At 41.0% G+C, this 20,923-nt stretch overlaps 1 protein-coding gene across 1 annotated transcript; it reads right to left on the reverse strand.

Annotated features, from left to right (window-relative positions):
* Positions 1-647: 647 nt before the first annotated feature.
* Positions 648-12,533, reverse strand: PARL (presenilin associated rhomboid like; the record flags this gene model as incomplete). The annotated part of the gene is made up of 10 exons (XM_082003324.1): positions 648-762; positions 2,550-2,647; positions 4,426-4,527; positions 5,889-5,959; positions 6,482-6,631; positions 7,290-7,385; positions 9,319-9,367; positions 11,847-11,987; positions 12,212-12,407; positions 12,487-12,533. The coding sequence occupies 10 exons, from the start codon at positions 12,531-12,533 to the stop codon at positions 648-650; spliced, it is 1,065 nt and encodes a 354-aa protein (XP_081859450.1).
* Between the last annotated feature and the right edge of the window lie 8,390 nt (positions 12,534-20,923).

Here is a 20,923-nt window from a genome sequence, read left to right on the forward strand (position 1 = left end):
ACAACATCTTGCAAGTGGATAGAAATTAAAACAAGTTGAATAAGCCACAGTTTACAAATAAAGCTGGACCATTAACCAGTATGTAAGCTTTGGCAAACAATCTAGTATTGCTTCATGTATTTCAAGTTTAAGATTGAAAGAGACCATTGGCTTATCTGATCCAATATTTTCAACAACAGAGACCACTGAACTTCATCACATTAGCCTTATGTTGAGTCCAAGTCCTAAAGTGTGCCTTCTAGGAAAGCACCTAGTGTTGTTTGGCAGACGTTAGGGGATGCATGATCCATTAACTCCCTCAGTTTTAAAAATGTTTATCTTAAGTATTAACCAGTTGTACCCCATTTTGAAGTTGGTTTTTAGACAGAGCTTTTAGTCGCTTTATTGGAAAGCTTTTTTTATTCCACCTTTAAAAAAAAATATAATGCAGATTGTTACCTCAGAGCAACAGGATAAAAACCTTTATTGTTCCACCTTTCTCAGAGTTCATTTTCTACTGATATGCGTTTTTGTAACTAGTTCACATTAGAAACCTCAGCTTCTTAGAGGCTTAATGTGGAGTAGCAAAAAAACCCCTTCAAAACCAATTCAATCCCCTGTCTTCAAGTAATATACCCCTTGGGCACAAGGAATCTCTGGGATTAGAATCAGTTAGATCTTCCACCTCCTTTTCCTGTGTTCTTTGTCCTCATTTCATGCCAAGCTTTCACCAGTGGTTCTCTGTTCTTCCATATGAGCTCATGGCCGTAGGTCACATACCACCTGAGGAAGAAAAGAGTAGTTGAAAACCAACTGCAACTTCCCTCTGTATCTGAGGAACAGGCTGATCACTGATCAAGTAACTCAAATGCTTAGTATAGGAGACAGAATAAACTGACACAGATCAACATTCTTGGAAAGTGGCAGTGGCAGGTAAGCCACTTGTTTTTAACTCCTAATAGACAACCTCCTAGTGTTCTTGCTTGTCTGAGAATGAATGGTTTTCAAGCCTTTAATTTCATGCTGTCATGATTTTTACTTAAAAGAGAAGCAAAAAACTATTTCCATTTAAGAGACTGTTAAAACGCTATTGTTGCTTGTGCTAATCCTTACTGACAACACCAAGTGAAAGTATTTTTCTCATCTGTAAATACAACTGCCCCCCAATGAACAGCCACATTGCATTCAAAGTGAATCTTCTTCTATAAACATCTAAATGAAGATTTAATCTATCAAAGTGTTCTAGCTTAATTTATATTCATAGAGAACAATATATGCTGATACACGAATATCAACATAAGTGATTAAGCAAGGGAAGTTATGGTGGAGAGGTGGGAGGGGAAGCAACTGCATGAAATTAGGCTGAGTCCTGAATAACAAAAGCACTGTTATGAGCTATCAGCCAGTGCTAGGTAAATTGGCCATTCCACTAAATCATACAGCTTCTTTCTCAAGCAGACAATTGTCTGTGAGGCAACGTATAGAAAATACTTTGTCCATTCAACATAGGGCCTCTATTTAGGACATGTTTTAGGATGAAGTGACCAAAATGATCACAGGGTAAAACATATAGGTAGAACATATGTAGGTGAGGAAGGAAAGACTTGTCAGCTCAAGACAATTTTTACTGCAACTGCTATCCTGTTTTAATAATATGTGAATCTGTCTTATAATTAACAAGCTGATATAGATACATCATGGCAGAAAGTAGTTATGAATTAGCAAGACTACATCAAAGGCATTTGTGATGCCAGAGAAAGGGAGAAAAGGAGACTGTGCAGCACAGAACTTACTGGCACGAAAACCAAGAAATAGCAAAGGCAAACCAGTTCATAGACCAAAATAAGCGTCCTCCACCTGTTCTTTGTCTGGTTTGGTTAAATGTCAGGTAGGCTTTTAAAATGCCTACATAAAATGTTTAAAAATGCTCTTGGCAGTAAGTGCAAATTGAGACAACACTGCAATTGGGTAAAGGGAAAAAACCTCATTAGGTAATGTAGTTCAAACATGGAACAATGCAGAACTGTTTCCTACAAACTGGTTTCTAGTAGTTCTTCCCAATTAGGAAGGCTCCACACAAAGACAACGGAGCAACACTGAGAAACAGCAGTAGAGGCTGCTCAAAGGGATTTGGTCTGAGCTTATACTACTGCTGTAGCTCTCACCAAATTGGTGATTAGAGGAGAAACACTGAGACAAAGGAATTTTCTTAGCTGTTTAATTCTAAAGTGATTTTAATTTGTCCATGCTGTGTTTTGTGAGAAGCTTTTCTGCCTTCTGACTCTCTTCAATGTGCTGGGGAGGGGAGCACAGCGAAAGCCAGCCCAGGTTATGACGACAGGACAATTCAGTCCAGACAGTTCAGCTCAATTTCTTTCAGTTCTAAGCATCTGTTAACAGTATTTTCCACACAATTTTATACCATAAGGTAACAGTGAGTTGTCTTCAATGCTACTTAAGACAACTTTCCAAAAAATCCCCACATTCCAGAGATCAGAGGAAGTAAAGAAGAAAAAATATAGGATGAATTTAAACATGAAACAAACATAAGTTACTAAACACAGACTTACATTCCAAAGAGAGCTCCCCCAAGATGTGCAGCATGGTCAAAAAGTCTCCATCCTAGAGTAAGCCCTGCAGTGTCAAATGCAATTATGGCTTTTAAAGCCTGGAAAGGAACAGAACATAAAATGGACAGGATCAGTCACAGCATAGAACAGCCACTGATAATAAAGTTTCATATTCTGGTACAGAGCAAAAATTTGGTATTAAAAAAATAATCCCATAAACTTTACATCAAAGCTATCACTGTAAAAAAAAAAAAAGTTTTAAAACAACAGACTTGGTCCTTAGCTGTACTGTGCTACCAAAATACAGATATGAGCAGCTACAGAGTAACGCAGGGTAGGAGTGTGTCCTTTTCAAATACTCTGTCTCTTCCAATCTTAATTTCTAAAGCTACACATACATTCCAAATACAGGTCAAAAAGAAGAGGCAGTTACTTGAAAGAGTACACACTATAGAAAACACCAAAAAACATGGAATTGCAACATTCTCATTCACTAATCCTGACATAGTTTAGATTTATGTGCATCTGTCTTCCCAAACACAGCCCTCTAGTGGATGGAACATGAGGGGCAGCATCCCTGTCACTTGATGTAAACTGAGCATCACACTCTCCTAAATGACACATCTGTTAGGAGGTAGAAAATCAGGATGATAGCAAACAACTCCATGGCCAGAAACAGTATGAGCAACAGTATACTGTCCTCAGGAGCTACAAACCACCCTAACTGTAAATATGCAAAATTGTAATAAATACCTCATTCCAAAAAGACTAACAGATTTAATGTTAGGATGAAATGTTACTTTTAAGTAGGATTTCCTTCCTTAAGCATATGCGTTAGAATAGCAGCTATATTGCTACATTGGCCTGTTTTTTTAAGAAGCAGATTACACTATATGTAAGGAGTATGTAAAGCTTAGAAATACAATTACATACTAGAGGTTCCTACTTGGGGCTAAAATTATTCCAATGTTGCTCTTGTTTTAGTGTTGCAATGAGTACTTCCTCATGGCAATACTTTCTGTGTCTCTGCCAAGATTTCTACCCTGGCCATCTTTTTTAGGAGAGGTGCAGTTAAAGGGTAGCATACTGAAAAAACCCATGTCCACTCAAGCAGAAGTGCAAGAAAAACATGAAGGCTACATCTAAGAACAGTTGTTCAAATCTGCAAGCTTCACTTACAAAAAATATTAAATCTCATGATCCTGAAATCACAAAGCTTAACTGCTTTAAGTAGTAGACCAAAGATGATTAACTTAAAGCAAGTCAAGATATATGAGAAGCTTTTCTTAAATAGTGGATGTGCTTAAAAGCATTTAATGAAAAAAAGAATCCTACTGTTACACACGAGGAAAAGCCTCAGTAGTTTATTTCTAATCCTAACAGTATTCTTAAAAGTAGTGGAAAGTAGTAACCAAATGAAGAGGCAGGTACTCCTCCAGGGCTGGAATGTTACTTCCCTTGAGAAGTGAAATTCTGTTTTTTCCCCATTTTGATACTCTTTTTGAAGAAAAATTTATCAGTAATAAGTGCTGCTGTAAAAAATATCACCCATCAGGAAGAACAGCATGTGTATGCATGTTTCCTCAGACAGGTGAACCTAAGTCCCTCCCAGCTTCTTTCACCTCTTGGTATCGATCTGAAACAGACCCGCAGTGGATGGAATTTAAGATATTTCTAAATTTACTACACACTCATGTAATGACCATGCTAGGCTGCAACAGTTCAGAACCAGTTTCCAGGACTTCCATGACCTGTATTCTCTTTCAAAAGAATTGTAACAGCTTAGAAACAAATGAAGAGGACACATGCTCACATGCTGGAGAGGTATGAGGAAAATGTTTTGAGTGGGATGTCTTTGAAGTTCAAAGGCACTTACGTTTCCTGCTGTAAATGTGAACATTGGAAGAAATATGATGGCTAGTTTTGCTTCTGGCATCTTTGTACATACAGCTGCAAGGACAGTCATTATAGCTCCTGACTGTAAATACATTAAAATATGTGAAAGTAAGATGAGATGTTACTTAAGGGAAAATTTATTTTTCTGCATGTGATCCCGTTTTCCTTTTTGGCTTTCACTTTCAAATGCAGCTCTGTGATAGACCTCAAAGTACAAAGCACCACAGCAAAGTTCAGAATAAAAATAAAACAAGACATAATTTAATTTCCGTATCTGAAGTTATAAATACTGCGAAAAATCCCTCAGGTGCTCCTATATAATTAAGAAATAATCCCCCTGATTTTTACGATAACAAATTCCATTAATGTGCTTTTTTCCCCAGTAAGCCCTAGAATTCTAACATATATTAATCAAACACAGACATCTTAGATGAAAGGAATCATTCTGAAGCTTGTACCAAAAGAAGCAAAATAACAGATGGACAGGGACAAGAAATCTTTTGTCAATGAAACAAGCAATTCCCTGGTCTGTACTAAATTGACCATGGGCTTTTGTATCCATGAAATATCTCAATGGAAAGGCTGTGAATACAGTAAAGTAATGGCAGTTACTTTACATAATAAAAAAAAGCGTGGCAATTTCAGTAAGTTCAGATCAATAACACTAATGGAAAGTAACTTGCTCCAGATGTTGTTTATTCATAAGATAAAGGGACAATAGACAGCACTACCAAAAATTCTAACTTCAGGACAGCTCAACAGACTTTTTTCATTCCAATTGAAAAACAAGCATCTGACATTTGGCTTTTATCAAAATTATTTAGTAAAGTTAAGAAGCCTTTAAAACTTGGCAAATGGCTAGATTCACCTCAAGCTTATAGCATGTTAAGTGTTTTAAAATGTTCTACTACTAAAAATACTTCTAAAGAACAGACAACCACAATACCTCCTCAGCCTGCTTCGTATCTTTCATACTGTGAGACTTTTGGCAAGTGCTACCCTTTCTGCACAGCGTTCCCTACAGCATCCCCTAGCATCTCATGATGATTCTGATTGTCCGATTACATTATGTCTTTCTAAAGTATTCTATTTTCAATTACAGAAGACTGTGATACACAATTATGCAATAACATTTATGAAGTAAGTTATAGAACTGAACTATCTGCTCAGTGACAAGAGGTCCTGCCGATAAGTACTCATTTACAAGCCATTAGCATTAAGTGGCATTAGTTCTGGGCTGCCACTGCAAGACAATTAACATATTTGAAGAATAGGCAAGTTCTTACACAGGAATCACTGCCTGGTTACTTGGTTTTGGTAAACCCTCCTAGTTTCCACTATCCCAAGTATACTCCTGGCTTTTAAGGAGGTTAAAGAATCCAGCAGGCTTTGAAAATGGCTTCAGAGATCATTATAAGGTCTCACATATTCCAAGATACTTACAGCTCCAAGGGATGGCTCAAACCTTCCAGTGGCCATTTTAGCAACATAACTGACAAAAGTGGAGATAACCCCTAGAAAGTAAAAATGGCTATTGGAAACAATGCCAGCAATGCATATAAATGCAAGAAAGTCCAACAACAATATTATGTGAACACCTTCCTAGAGAAGCTAGTGTAGGTGCTGTGGTTTTTTCGGTTTTTGTCTGATTGCTTGTTTTGGTTTCTCTGTGCGGGTTTGGTTGTTTTTTTTTTTTTGGCGGGGAGGGGGTGTGTGTGTGTGTTTTATTAATTTTACTTAACTTATCTTTTCCCACAAAACTCCTATGAGTCTGTATTAAGACCTGTTTTATTTTGGTAGCTAAGCATGAATTAAAACTAAATGCTTGTTTTGTCATGACATTTTGACACCCAATATCCCAAGCCCATCAAAATTCTGTATGACAGCGAATAAGTACTGCAGTTAGTATAAAGCAATGTGCGGGACTGAACAATGGCCATCTGTCATCATACTTCTATTAACGATGCACACGCTTTACTTGCATGAATACATATTTATATTTTTTAAGTGTTGTAAATATATATATTTAACATTACCAGCAGAAAGATACACTGCAATGAACTGCTCACATCCCAGAAGAGAGACAATGCTGCTAGAAAAACTCCATAAAACATACATATTTGCTGCCATGTGGAATAGAGAGAAGTGACTAAATGTAGATAGCAGCATGGGAGAACACAGGGCTCCTACAAAAGAGAAAAAACAATTAATGGATAAAAAAAAGTTAGTGTTTTAATTTGCTTCAACTTACATGTCATGCAGACTAGAAATTTATCAAGACATACTATAGGCTAATTATGCTTAGAATTCTCAAATACAAGCTATGTAGTAAACCCAGAAATGTAACCAATTTCAAATTCCATACAGTACCTTTTGAAAGGTAGAACATATACCCCAGAGATATGGAAGCTGTAAAAACAGCTACTTTAGAAAGTCTTAATTACCTACTGGGGAATGTTTCGTAAAAACCATTCATCTTATGACATGACTCCTATGCTTTGGAAAGGAAAAAAGTTATTTAGATGTGTGTATTGTGAAAGATTTTTAATATATTAGCATCTATAGAAAATCATTTTGCTACAGAGATGGACTCATAAAGAAAAACTAGTTTAGTTTTCAAAAAAGCACCAGTGTTGTGTTTGTTTTAGAAAAAAACAGATCCATTACTTCTACCTTTTTTCACCTCAAACTATTTCCTGCCTAGGCAGTAATGGGCATGACTGAGATAGCTTACTTGTAGCTCCATCACCCACAAGCAATGTGCCATCCCAAGCTTCTGCAGTATGATCAGAGGTTCTATTACATCCCAATGTAGAAAAGTCACCCAAATTACTATTCACTTACTGGAGGATGGATCTGAGGTGAAATATGTAAACATAATCCGTCGCATGCCAGGCAGCCTCCATAAACAGAATACAAAGACATTTGCAGCTATAATACCTATTAAGAGGGGGAAAAAAAATTTGTATAAAAGCAAATTATGAATGTAACACACCATAATGCTTACTGTAAACAAGCATTCAAAAGTAAGCTTACAAAGTTCATACTTCTTCACTATTCCATTAAAAGCAGTATCTACTTCTTCATACAGTTTAGAAAAAGCTAAGAAAAATACTAGAAGCTATATTTATATAGAGGAAGTCTGTCAGAAATACGACATTTAATTGCAACTGTTTTAACATACAGTACAATGAATTCAACAGTCCAGAAAATTTGTACTGAAGCTATTCAGACTTCTATGCCACTGTATAACCAATGAAATGAGCCAGCTTAAGAGGTCCCATTTTATGCCTCTCTAGCTGCGCACTCCTAAATGCCACAGTTGCATTTAACTGTGCATGGAGGGGTGAAACTAGGGGAACCATACAAACACGCAATACACATCCTGGCCTTTTTTTCCAGGAACTTTGGTTTTGAGGGAACTGTAAAGGTACTGCTTAGACATCAAGCGTAAAAAGTTGAGTTGGCATTGCAACAGTATAGTCACCTTTGGGAGACAGCAAATGTGCAGCTTTTTACTTTACAGATGTTTATTGCAATCTTACTTAGAAGGCAAATTACTAGAAACATAATGATGCAAATTTATTGTTTCTTGTTTAAAGTACCTTCTCTATTTCTATCCAAGCATTTAGGTATTTAAAATGTTTTGTAATAACTAGAAACATTAAAAGGGAAAATAATCATGCTTGGTTTACATAATAGTAAATGTCACATAATTACTCTCTAGTAGAAGTTTGCAACAAAATGTAAGAACTGGGAAAAACTATGATATATAAATCCTAGAATCAGAATTTCAATAGATCTGTTCTTTTGACACTCCACCCTATTCCGCCATGCTCTTTTATCAGAGGAAATATTTTCCCTGCATGCTAAACCAGTTACAGAACTGTCAACAATTTCAGTACAGTAAGCCCAACCTTGTTATGGCAATCAACAGTGACTATCCAAATGTCTCAGGGTCTACCAACCAGAATTTGTATTGCTCAATAGATTAACTAGATGTTGAGGGATGCTCTAGAGACTACAGAATATGAATCTTCACATACCTCCTCCCCAATACAATATTTGTATCTGTATCACGAGCTGGCTTGCATGTTGAAGAGTAATTCAAAGCATTGTACAAGACTTATTGAGTGGCCTGAGATTATTTTTGCCCCAAACATTCAGTACTTGTATAGTCTATTCTTATACTGGGAGTCAACACTTCAAAGAGTTAGTAAGTTGGTTGAAATTTTTTTTCTAAATGTTTCTGTAGAAAAGTAAATGACATAGAAATAGCATTTAAGTAACCTTCTGCTAACAACCTGCTAATAGAGATTTAGTAAATACTTAATGTTGAATATATAACAGTGGCTATGGCTCAGCTATTTTATTTGAATCAAGTTCTCATCAATTTCTCTCCACACGTTACATTTATCTTGGGGATTTCAAGTGACGTTAGGCTAACCAAGCAAAACTATATCATAACCAAAGGAAAGCTTACATGATAATTTTTTTGCTATTTTACATACATCATGTTGCAAAAAAAAGCTACTATTAGGGAATTTTATTTCCATGTACCAGCAGAATATATACACCTACTCCTTCTAAAAGCATTTGCTGTTTTTCATGGTTCCTGAGAAAAATGTTGCTGGGAGAAGATTCTAATCCTCCATACTCTCTCACAGAGATGCATAGGAATTTTTTGAATGCATACAAAAAAGTTTGTGAGAAGGAAGCACAGCGGAAATGGTGTACGTGCAGGTGTAAGTTTACACATACTTTGTGCCCAACAACCTAAACGTGGTATGAAAGCCATCTGTTTTAACATACTGTACCTGTTTGCCATATTTGTCTTCCCGTGAATGTCTAATACTTGTAAGCTAACACAAACCTGTCACAGTCCGCTGACCCTCAGTCAGGTTATTCCACCAGCTGTTAACCTGAAACAGAATTGTTTACATCAGTGCTCCCATAGAGTATTTGCAACTTCAAAGACAGTCATGTAAGGTTCTACCTTTTTAAGAACAGAAAGCATTTGCTTGAAATCTGTTAAGTAAATTGGTTTTGTACCTTTTTTTATTTCTGACTGGTTTAGCTTTTCAAGTTGGCATTTCCTTGCTCAACAATAGTTATCTACTCTCCTTTTCATAAAATATCACAACGTAGATGAAGAGCTTCTTCCAAAAGAATGGGGTTATAACCTTTTACACAAATCCATGGGTTTACCTCTGCTTGTACTAAACAAGGATCTAGCCTATAATGCTTACTTTAGCAGATTAGCCAAAGTTAGCACAAACTCTGCCTCGACTAAGCCTCACCCTAATGCTGTCTAACATCACACCACCCACCTTTGAGAGATTCCACTTTTGTGCCAGGGTCACTTTTGCAGAGGTGGCGCACAAGATGTGGAATCCATTCCCCCTTGCGTCCAGCTCACCCAGCCCTCCTCCAAGCTTAAAACCCCTGAAAAAGTTTGAGCGCAGTCAGCCCACAGACAAATTCCACCCCTCCTTCCCTTCCTCGGCTTTCAGAATCATTTTGGACAACTATTTTATAGCTCAATGGCTTTCCAACCATACTGATGGGAACAATGTCATTAAAAATGATCTGCAGGTTGGAGGTGGGGGGAAATAATGCTGTATGAAACAAACCATTCAGTATTTGATATTAAAGTAACAACTTCATTGCATTTTTTGTTTAATTCTCTGGCACGGGATACACATACTGGTATTTCCTACAAAGTCTTCCAGTATAAAAACACTGCTTCTTGTAGAAAAATCACATTTGTTCAGATGCCCTCAGAAGCTATTGGGGGATTCGGAACTTTTAAAAATAGAACTTACCAGTTGAAGATGGGGATTGGGAGTTTAAGCCTATTAATAACAGGGTAGGTTTTTTTTATTTTTTAGATAGCTAATCATCAGACTTCCTCCTTCAGATTTTGAAGGAAAACAAAAGCATAAAACCAAAATTATTTAAAATATTGAGTGGTAATCATAATCTTACCTGAAGTTCATATACACCAAGCAAGAAAGCATGCTGTACTGGGCCTGGCTAGTATAGAGTTAATTTTCTTTATAGCACCTCATACATGGCACTGTGTTTTAGATTTTTGACTAAAACAGGACTGATAACACACTAATGTTCTAGCTTTTGCCAAACAGCGTTTGCATAGTATCAAGATCTTGCTCATTTCTCACTCTGCCCCTGCAGACTGGGAGGGGACTGAGCCAGGCAGATGACCCAGACTAACCAAAGAGATATTCCCTACCACATAATGCCAGGTGCAGCAATAAAAGGGAAAAGAAGGGACTGTAGGAGGTTTAGCCATGTTTTGCTCATGAACAGGCTGGGCATTAGTCTACCCACAGGAGATAGTGAGCGATTGCCTTTGCATCACTCGTTTTGTTTTCTTCTCTCTTCTCCCACTTATCCTTCACTTACTAATGAATCTTTGGGTTCTTGTTGTATCTTTACCCCCAGGTTTTCTTGCTTTTCTTCTTCCTTTCCTCTTCCCCTATCCAGCTGGGGGTTTGTGGGAGAAGTGAGCGAGCAGCTGTGTGGTGCTTAGCTGCCCACCACGGTTAACCCACAACACACACCCATTTCAAAAGTACCACAGCATGCACAATACATATTACAAAAACAGCTCCTCTGTGTCCTACCCAGGACTCCGTGCTTCCTCAGCTCCACATTCAGCCCTACTTCCCTTCAACAAACAGATCTGAAAGAATAATCAAGCCTGGTCTATCACAAGCCACAGTAGTATCCTTGAAACAAATGTAAAACATAAATGCGTGTTTAGTTTCAAATACACTTAATTGAAAACTAAGTGACTGAGAATTTCAGGATGTCAGCTAAATTTCTGACAAGTCTTGCAGTATTTACGTTGTTCTTACAGCCGAAAGTCTTTGATGGAAATGTCAGCTCTCATAAAGAAAAAAGCCCTTTAAGCCCTCATATTTGTGAAGTAAAGATTGAAAATAGGAAATGCATTTCAGAATTTTGTGCTTAAGGTTCAGAATTTAAGCTAGCTGTGTCCTCTTTGGGAGTTCATATTGACTTTTGAGAACACCTAGACATAGCAAGAATGGAATTTTTTTATAGTGAAAAAGTAAAAGGTACCTAGTTTAGATATACAAACTACTACTGACCTGTCTTCCCTGCATTTCAGGGTGAAGATGGTAGTGATATTGAGAGTTACAGTTTTCTAGAACGAATTCTATCAGTTTTTCTTGTAAGGAAATGGATCTACTGTAATCTGCTGAGAACCTATTATTATTTCTCCAAGTTAAAAATCAGGACAAACAGGACAAGCATCCTTGTACAAATGGTGCACCACATGAAAGACGCTGTCGTGTTTTACGCTTCTGCAGGGACCCACCCGTGTGTGAACAGGCTGGGCCTGGCTCCGTGTACCTGCTTTCTGAAGTCCCCCCTCTTCTGCGGCCGTATTTTATCCAGCCAGTCTGCTCGGGCTTCCTCAAAATAGGTCTGGACCCGCGACTTGAGCGACTCGTATTGCCAGATGGCGGCGGATCCGAAGGCAGAGCCTGTGAACTGGGCAGTATGGGATAAAGTCAAAACGAACGCACTGTCCCGCGGCTTCGGCCGAGGAAGCCAGGCTCACCCTGCCTTACGTAACGCGCCATTCCCGGCTGCTCAGCGCTGCGGGCACGGTAACGGCAATTAAGACGGGGACCCCGCCACCGAGCCGCCCGCCGGGGCTCGCTGCCCACCCCTCGGCCAGGCACGGCGAACCCCGCCCCGCGAGAGCCGCTCACCCCCACCGCGAACAGGAGCGGCTTGACCAGGCGTCGCGGCGACGGGCGGCCGGCGTGGGACGGCGGCGGGGGCGGACAGAGGCTGCGGCGCTGGGGTGGCGGGCCGGGCCGCGCCTCGGCGGCGGCGGCAGGGGGCTCCTCGGGCCGCGGCCGCGCCCGGCGGAAACCCTGTCGCTGCTCCAGCAGCACCGTCAGTCTGCGGGGGAGAGAGGCAGACTGTCAGCGCCGCCGCCAACCCCGCCCGCCCCGCCGCCCTCTCCCTGGCCCGGCGGTACCTTTGCGGCCGCGGGCCCCACGCGCGGGCCCAGCACCGCCACGCCATGTTGGGTGCCCTCCCCGCCCGCCGAGCGCTTCCGGGGCAGCCGGGCGCCATCTTGCGGGCGCGGCGTTGGCCGCCCGGCGGTGGGGCCAGGGGAGGGGCTCCATGCGCCCACAGCGCACTGGGCGGGGGGCGGCGCGGAGGGACCCCGGCGCCACCGGACTGCTCCGCACAGTGGGGGCCCGCGGGGCCCCCGGCGCCGTTCCGTGGGGGGCATTTCCGGCAGCGCCGCGGCTTCCTGCCGGCCACCAGGTTGGATCCGCCCACGTCTCGCCCCGGCCGCCATGTCGAGAGGGTCGTCCCGGCTCTGCTCCGCCATAGTGAGAGTGGCGCTGCGGAGTGTGCGGCACTCTTGGCCGCCATGATGAGTGTGGCAGCTCCTTTACCTCCTGGGCCCCCTTGGTGAGTAGTGCTGGCGCCGTGTTAATTACATGGCTTCCATGGTTTTAATGTATTCTTTCCTCTAGAAGCATTCTGGAATAGACAGAACCTGTCTCCTCCTAGCCTAGAGAGCCTGCAGCAGCTCAGGAGGCTGGGGCTGCTGCCTCAGCCTTGCCTTCTCTGCCATGAGGCTCTTCTCCACCTCATCACCCTTCCTCACCTCAGTCCTCCACCCTGCTGCACCTCAGCTTACCTCACTGTCAAGCTGCTCCAGCGAAGGGCTATGCATGCTGACCAGGCATGAGGCAGCCAACCCGCCCCACAGCCTCCACTCAGGCCTCTTCACCATGCTCTCCCAGGTCAGGTGCCCCCAGGTGTCCTGTGGTCCCCTTGCTGCTGGGCAGGGCTCCCAGCCTCTGGCACCGTGCTGCTCTTCCCAGCACGTTCTCCATGCCAGTGGTGCAGCCAGAAGGTTCCCTGCAGGGCTGGTGAGACATTGTGGTGGCAAAGAGCAGTCCCCACCCAGCTGGTGCTGTGAACACTGACACCCTCCTGAAACTAAATGGAAAAAGAAAACAGGTGTGTTTGCTTTGGCAATAACTTGTAACTGCTAAGTTTCTGGAAGCTGCATGCACCTTTCTGGTTATCTGTGTTGCCATGGAGAGACTAAAGGGACAGCCAAGCGGCCTACAGGACAGTCATGCCTGGCCTCCTGAGATCAGAATGCAGAGCTGCCAAAATCAGCTGAATAAACTGGTTTATTCCTGGAGGTGCGTGGATGGAGGATGAGAGGCAGCAGCTGTGTGTTGCAGCAGGAAAAGTTCTGCGTGGGCATGAGGAACACGCTCCATAGGAGAGTGGTTGTGTCCTCTGCAGCCCTAGAGGCCACGCTGTTGTGACTGGATGAGGGTTGGGTGACCTGACCCAACATTGAAGCTGTGCTTTAGTGGGAGGGTGGAGTCAGTGAGGTCCCTTCCAGCCTAGATTATTCTGTAGTTCATTGCATGAAAGGAAAGTTATAGAAAGATGAGAATGACCTGTGTATTGTAACTGCAAGTGGCTGTAAGCCTGATTAGACTATTAATAAGTTACAGAAACTTCAGGAGTGCAGTTACAAAATCAAATCTTTCGAAGTAGAGAGGAAATGAATTAACATTGTTCCTCTTTTTTTTCTTTTTTTTTTTTAAAGAACTAGTGAAATAGTTTGCCTTCTCAACTTAAGGCCAGACTCTGACCTGAGGAAACCTCTGTAAGCTTGTGGTGGGAGACTGCTCTAAGTGGTTTAGTACTGCATTTAAAACTGCATTTTTATCTCTTTCCGCTTGCACTGGTGTCCATGAGTCAGCCTCAGACTTTGCTTGAACTAAGGAATGATTAGCAGGTTCAAAGCCATATATTGCCGATGTTAAAATGTATATATACATATGTAAATGAAACCAGTGTTGTAATCAATTCTCTGTCTCTGTTCTTCTATGTAACAAAATGAAAAAGAAGTAAAAGAGTATTAGGGTTTAACCTGGCAGGCAGCTAAACACCACACAGCCATTGGCCCACTCCCCCACAGTGGGATGGGGGAGAGAATAGGAAAAAGGCAAAACTCGTGGGTTGAGATAAAGACAATTTAATAGGACACAAAAGGATGGGAAAATAATAATAATGATCAAAGAATATACAAAACAAGGAATGAGCAATGTGATTGCTCATCACCTGCTGACTGATGACCCCCTGGCCAACTCCCCCCAGTTTTATTTTCATCAGGACATTGTATGGTATGGAATATCCATTTGGCCAATTTGTGTCAGCTGTCCTGGCTGCATCCCCTTCCAGCTTCTTGTCCCCCGCCAGCCTCCTTGCTGGCAGGGCTGTATTAGAAGCTGAAAAGTTCTTGGCTTAGTGTAAGCACTGCTCAGCAACAACTAAAACATCAGTGTGTTATCAACATTATTGTCATGCTAAAGCCAAAACACAGCGCTATACCAGCTACTAGGAAGAAAATTAACTCTATCCCAGCTGAAACCAAGACAAAGGGTTTTAACTTTCCAGCTTAGACACTTTTATCACTTGTTTTTACTTCCAGAGACCTTATCAGGTTTGTTTAAGTGACTTAAATATTTTTGTTAACTCTTCCTGTCCTGTATTCAAACCACGTGCATTTTGACTGTGCTATTTCTAATGTTAAGGTGATCTTTCTGCTCCCCCCCAGGGCTTGTTTTTATCACATGACAGCTCTCAGGTGTATATAGCCTATGTGTGCAGTTTGCAAGAGATGATGCTGGAGGCTTTATGTATTTATTTGGTTTTGGTTTATGGTCAGTTTCCTTGGGACAGTTGCAAAGCACATTTGCTATTAGTGATGCCATCATCTCAAATCTATAAACAGTGACAGTGCGTGGCAGCTAGTACAATCAAGTCCCGAAGGGTAGGGTAAAGGTGTATGTGGTACCAGTTCAAAGAGGAGGACTTATGTGGTCCCAGCTGAAATAAAAAGCTGTATGCATTTGAAAGCTTCTCGCTTGCAGGTGGTTTCTATTAGTGAACTCCTACCCCGTTAAAGCAATGGTTTTTGCTGGCATTACTTCTATCGTTAAAACTACAAGAGTGGTGAGAAATCAGCACTGCCATCACGTGGGGACTGCAGTCTTGTGCATGACTGGTGGCCCAGCGGGAATAAGGTGTTGTCTGGACTGTCCTGTAGGTTTTGCGTGGTAGCAGCAGTGTCGGGAAGGGCTGAGTGAGAGTGGCTCCTTGGGGCAGAGGAAGGTGAAGAGAGGAAGAACAGCAGCTGCAAAGAGGTTGCAGAGTGGTCCTGGGCTGTTGGACCTCCCTCAGCTGTGAGGCAGGGAGGTCTGTCCTGCCTCAGGGCATGTCTGAAGTCACAAACCACACCTTTGCAGTTAATGTGATCCCCTGGATGGGTGTCTATGCACTGACTGCAGGGTTTGAATGCTGGCAGGGAAATATAAAGAATATAAAGAAGATGGATTTGTTTAGACAAACCAATAGGCCCCCTCCCCTTATTTTTCACTGGCCCTTGTTTTACCCACTGGAGACGTGCATTTCAAGAGAGGCTCTAGGGCTCTGCTCCTGGCTTGTGTGGTTAACTGATATAAGACCCATCATCAGGCTCCCAATCCTCACTGAGACACCAGACCCACTCCCTGGCCCCTAAGGATTCAAATACCAGCACTGCATGCTTTGCTTTCTAAATAGCAGAGGTTTTCTTTGCATGCTTGTCTTAAGATGATCTGGAAAAAAAACCACCGTCCAGTTGTTCCCTTGTGCACCATGCCACTGGAGCTGCTGCTTCTTGCCACTTTACATTTCCCTGCATATGGAATTGAAATGGAACCATTACATTCAGACCACATGTGCACCATTCTGTTGAGGAGTACTCACCCACAGTGAGGAGCTCATGGATGTTGTATCACTTCTAACAGATGCATTAATATGGGACAGTAATTTTAAAGGTGTGAGAAGGGCTCTTATGGTGGTGTTTGTAGTTCTACTATAACATCGTTGAATTTTGGTGGGTCTGGAGGAAGGTTGTTAATTTGTTTTTTCATGGAATCTAATTTCCACTTTGAAAGCTATGATATTTAAAATTATTGTATTTTGATGAGAATTTTGTGTTTATAGCTTTGACATAAGTCTTACCCATAGTGATGGTGCAGAGCATGTAGTTTTATTTTCTTTTCCTTACTGCCAGGATTGAATTGTGATTGCATGGGTCATACCTATGTAGCAGGTGGAAACATTCATTTGAATTATTTGCCTGCCCATGTGGTGTGAAATCTGCTTGCATTTGTTGCTTAAATTAAATTTATCGTTTATTTCAGATAGTCTCTGTTGACAGTTACGTATGTTTTGAAGAGGTTACACAATCACTCGAGAGAAAAGTGCTCCCTTCTCAATGCAAGATTAAACTTTCATAGTGGAACATATACCTTTTTAAGAGTGGAATAAACTTAATCCTTCTTTCCTTATGTAAACAGATTCCCAGTGTGTTGCAGTCATTTACAATGAATGATTATGGGAGGAGGCTTGGATTCTTTTTTTTTTAAAAAGCTGAAAACTTGCATATTCCTTTGCAGTGTGGACTACATCCTAAAACAAATCCTGTCTTCAGTTGTTTGCCTGTCTTACATGATCACAGGCCTCCTTTCATGAAAACAGTGTCTTGGTGATAAGTGCAACAATGTAAAATCAAGTAAAATGGTCATGAAAATTGTAGTAATATTTTTCTGTATTGCTTTGGAGTCTGATGGTGCATGGGCAGCTCAGTGGCACTGACAACGCTAATTATATGCCATTGGTTTCCAGGTTAATCTGAGCATCTTTAGTACTAACTTACATGATTTTGTTGTAATTTTCTTATCTGAGTCGTCCATTTCACTGGAACTTTGCTATAGTGAAAGGCCATGCCTGAGCCTTTTGTGCAACAGTCAGGCAGAGCTTTGGCCCCACGTCCTTGATTTTTAGAATGAGGGGAAAGGTCCTAAAGCATATGAAACTTTCACTTGTTTGATCAAACTGGTCCTCACAAAGTGCTGACGTTAGTGTCTAGCAGGAAGGTAGATGAAACGGGTTAGAAGCATACCGTAAACGTGAGTATCAAAATTTATTTTGTTTGAGATTTATATCAGTAGGCATTATAATCAGGAGCTGAATAATTTATTAAAACATTTGATAGTTTTAATTTTAAAAGAATTTTGAATTGTCTAACAAGTAAGAAACAGATGAAACATTGCAAATTCAAATTAGGGAAATCCTCAGCTGGGTCTTCTGGTTTTGCTCTGTTGGTATTTTTTGTGGTAAACATGTATGGTAATAAAAGTGTTCCTAAGAAAATACTCAGATGTCATAGAACATTTAAGTGTTCCAGTTGTTTCATGAGATTCAGATTCCAGTTCTGCAGTTTTCTTATGTGATAAATTATTTTGTAGGTAGGCATCTTTTTGATGTTGTTGTGAAACTCAGGCTCGTGTAAAGATAACTCCATATATTGTATGTGTATAAACTGTTTCAACAGGTTTCTAATATCAGAAATTTTGGGAGGCTTCTTTGAAAACAACCTGTCAGAAGAATGGCATCGTCTTCTCTACAAATTTGTGCATTGCTGCTGGCTTTAGCGGGTTTCACCATTTTACTTGTTACTACCATGTCTAATAGATGGAAAATTTCGGACACTGCAACAGTGCTAGTTACTGCAGACTGGATTTCTGAAGGTCTTTGGATGGACTGTGCGGTGCCTGCTTTTGGATCAATACAGTGCAGGAAATTTCTCTACATGTTGAGTTCAGACAGTAAGTGCACATGGCATGTGTATATCAAATCCAGGGATGTAATTTTCGTCCTTCTTTCTGCACAGCATGTTAGCACAGTTGGACAGCATAGACTGTGGTTGTCAGAGAGGGTCTAGTATGGACAGGATTTGTCCTGCAGTACTTGCAGGCAGGTTAAAGAGCCCCAGTGAAACCCATATGCTTCACCCTGCCATTCAACTTAGTAATTGCTGTGGCTTTATTGCCATCTCTGTTGTGTTGGCATAGAGGTATGGGTGATATACAGTGAATCTAAGATTTTTTTTTTATTTATTGTTATGGAAGAAATAGTATCTTTTTACTCGACCTAATTCTTAACTACAAGCAGATCATAGATCAATGAGCGCTGGTGCTTGTTTGTGCTTTGATGTGAGACAGGGGCTTCGTAGATATTCCAGCACTTGTTTGATACTTTGTGCTAAATCTGTTTATTTGTTCTGGAGGTGGCCAGCTTAAAATGTGTCTGTGTGACTGATGCTTTTGTGTTTTCTGAGGTAGACCATGCTAGCAGGGTAGTTTATCTGCAAATAGAAAGAGAAGAATTGGCTTTGTAGGGACCGAAAAGTATTTGTTTGGATTATTGTGGATTTTTAAAAATATCTTAATGTAAGCACCTTTTTACAGTAAAGGACTAGGAAGGACCAACGTTTAAGTGCTTTCCTCAGAAAACTGAGTGTAGAAAAAGTAACAGTACAGATTTTGAAAACTGGTATTTTGTTAAGCTTTCTGTCTTAAACAGAACTTTGCATTTATTCTTTTACAACTTTTGGTATTGTGCAGTTACTTTATGAGTTATATCAGGGAATAATTTCAAGCCTTCCCTGCTTTATAGATCCTTGATTACTGTCGTAGCTGTTTGTCTGGACTCTTTCCAGCTGATTTATTCCTGATGCGCAATGCTCAAAACCTACAAATACCACATCTCATAAACCATGAACACTTGCTTTTCTTGACACAGACATGGACTCCACTGAAGTCAGAGCTGCCTATTTGTAAGGCAGATCTCTAAAATGTGAGAGTTTAACTCTCAAGAGTTAACTCTCAAGTTAACTCTCTATTTGTGGTTCTTCCTCAGGGCCCTGATTTTGGTGGCCTCAGCTGCTTTCATAACAATGGTGCCAATTTAAGAATAAGTATCAGCATGCTGTAATGATGCCAGAGTTTGTAGCCTCAAAAGGAGGCTAATCATCCTTCCAAAGATTTTAAAAACTACTCATTGCATCAATATCAACTTTGCATACTGTTCTGGTACCCAGTATGAGAATGCTCTTCTCCAAGACTTCCTCTATATAGATACCTGGATGCCTAGCTTTCATCTAGAAGCTTAGATATGATTTCTGAAAATTAGAGTGATGAGATGGGGCCAACAATCCTTCAGTTCTCATACGTGGTAGCAAGATGGCACAGATGCTTATGGTGGTGTGGCACCTCTGCCTCGCCTCATGTATCAGGGAGAAACAGGTGTTTCAGCCCTGTTATGGAGACAAGCAGCGTCAACCTGGGACAGCCTCCTTTTTTGAAAATGCAGTTTCATTACACCCAACACGGAAAGAAAATATTCCCTAGGAACAGAAGAGTTCCTGGTGAACTGAAGCAGTTGCCTCCCAGTGGTTCTCTTTCTTCCCTTCCTGTGGCCCTCATAATTGGAAGAGAGGACCCCTGGTTGGCAGGGCTTGGTGGATCATCTTCAGCTGTTCAAAGAACTGCATGTCCCCTAAAATCAGCATGGGGTTCCTCAAGCCAACTGATGGGCACAACATGTAGCTGCCTGCAGAGTAATTGCTGTGTGTCGCAGGGCTGTTTCTCTTTCTACAGCACTCAGTCAGCATTCCTGGGTCTTGAAAGAAATCTACAGAAGTGATAAAAAATGTACAGTTCATGTTGATCAAATATTTAAGATGTTAATATTTTGAGTATTTTTTTCCCAACTGTATTGGCTGATCTGATTTTAAAATATACTATTTCTGCCTGTAAACCCTCTCTCAACCATATTACACACAAATTTGCTCTGTTTTGAGAGTATCAGAGAGGTTAGGAGCAATTTTTCTCTATGGTCATATATGGTCACGTCTTGACATGTCTATGTTAGCATTTTACTTGCATCAGGAGTACATTTTTGTAATGAATTTTCCAGTTATTCCCATTTCCTGCACTTGGTTTGCATTGCGGAGTGGTCTTGGACTGTGCAAATTGGTTTCCTCATGGATGAAGGAAAGTGGGGAAATGTGCTCCAGGAACACACCTCCTGACTTCCAGCCATTGACAGGCAGTTAGTTCACCTGACCGCGTTAGAGCAAGTCTGAAGGAAAAACCCCATCATGAATGGTATTGATATGAAGATACCAACACCAGCTCTTTTACTCTGCTGATGCAGAGCCTCCTGCAAAGCAGCGTTTGCTGTTATGTCCATCACTTACCAAACCATAGTTTACAAAATTTAGTGAATAACTCTATGTTCTTCAACACCATTGAAGAGTGATTTCCTTAAGGGAATGATTAAAATGCCTAGTGCCACACAGGAAAAATTCATGTATTCCTGGTCTGCAGTTTAATCTTTTCTGTTTATATGTGTGCTTTATGACAGCCTGTTGAAATAGCTTTCTTAATTAGGAAGAGATTTTTTTCAGAATGAAATTATTAATTTTTGTTTTATCCTTGTCAGCAATATAAAATCTGGGGACATTCGATTCA

The sequence above is a fragment of the Phaethon aethereus genome (genome assembly GCF_964289735.1).
Source record: "Phaethon aethereus genome assembly, chromosome: 9".
Lineage (NCBI taxonomy): Eukaryota > Metazoa > Chordata > Aves > Phaethontiformes > Phaethontidae > Phaethon > Phaethon aethereus.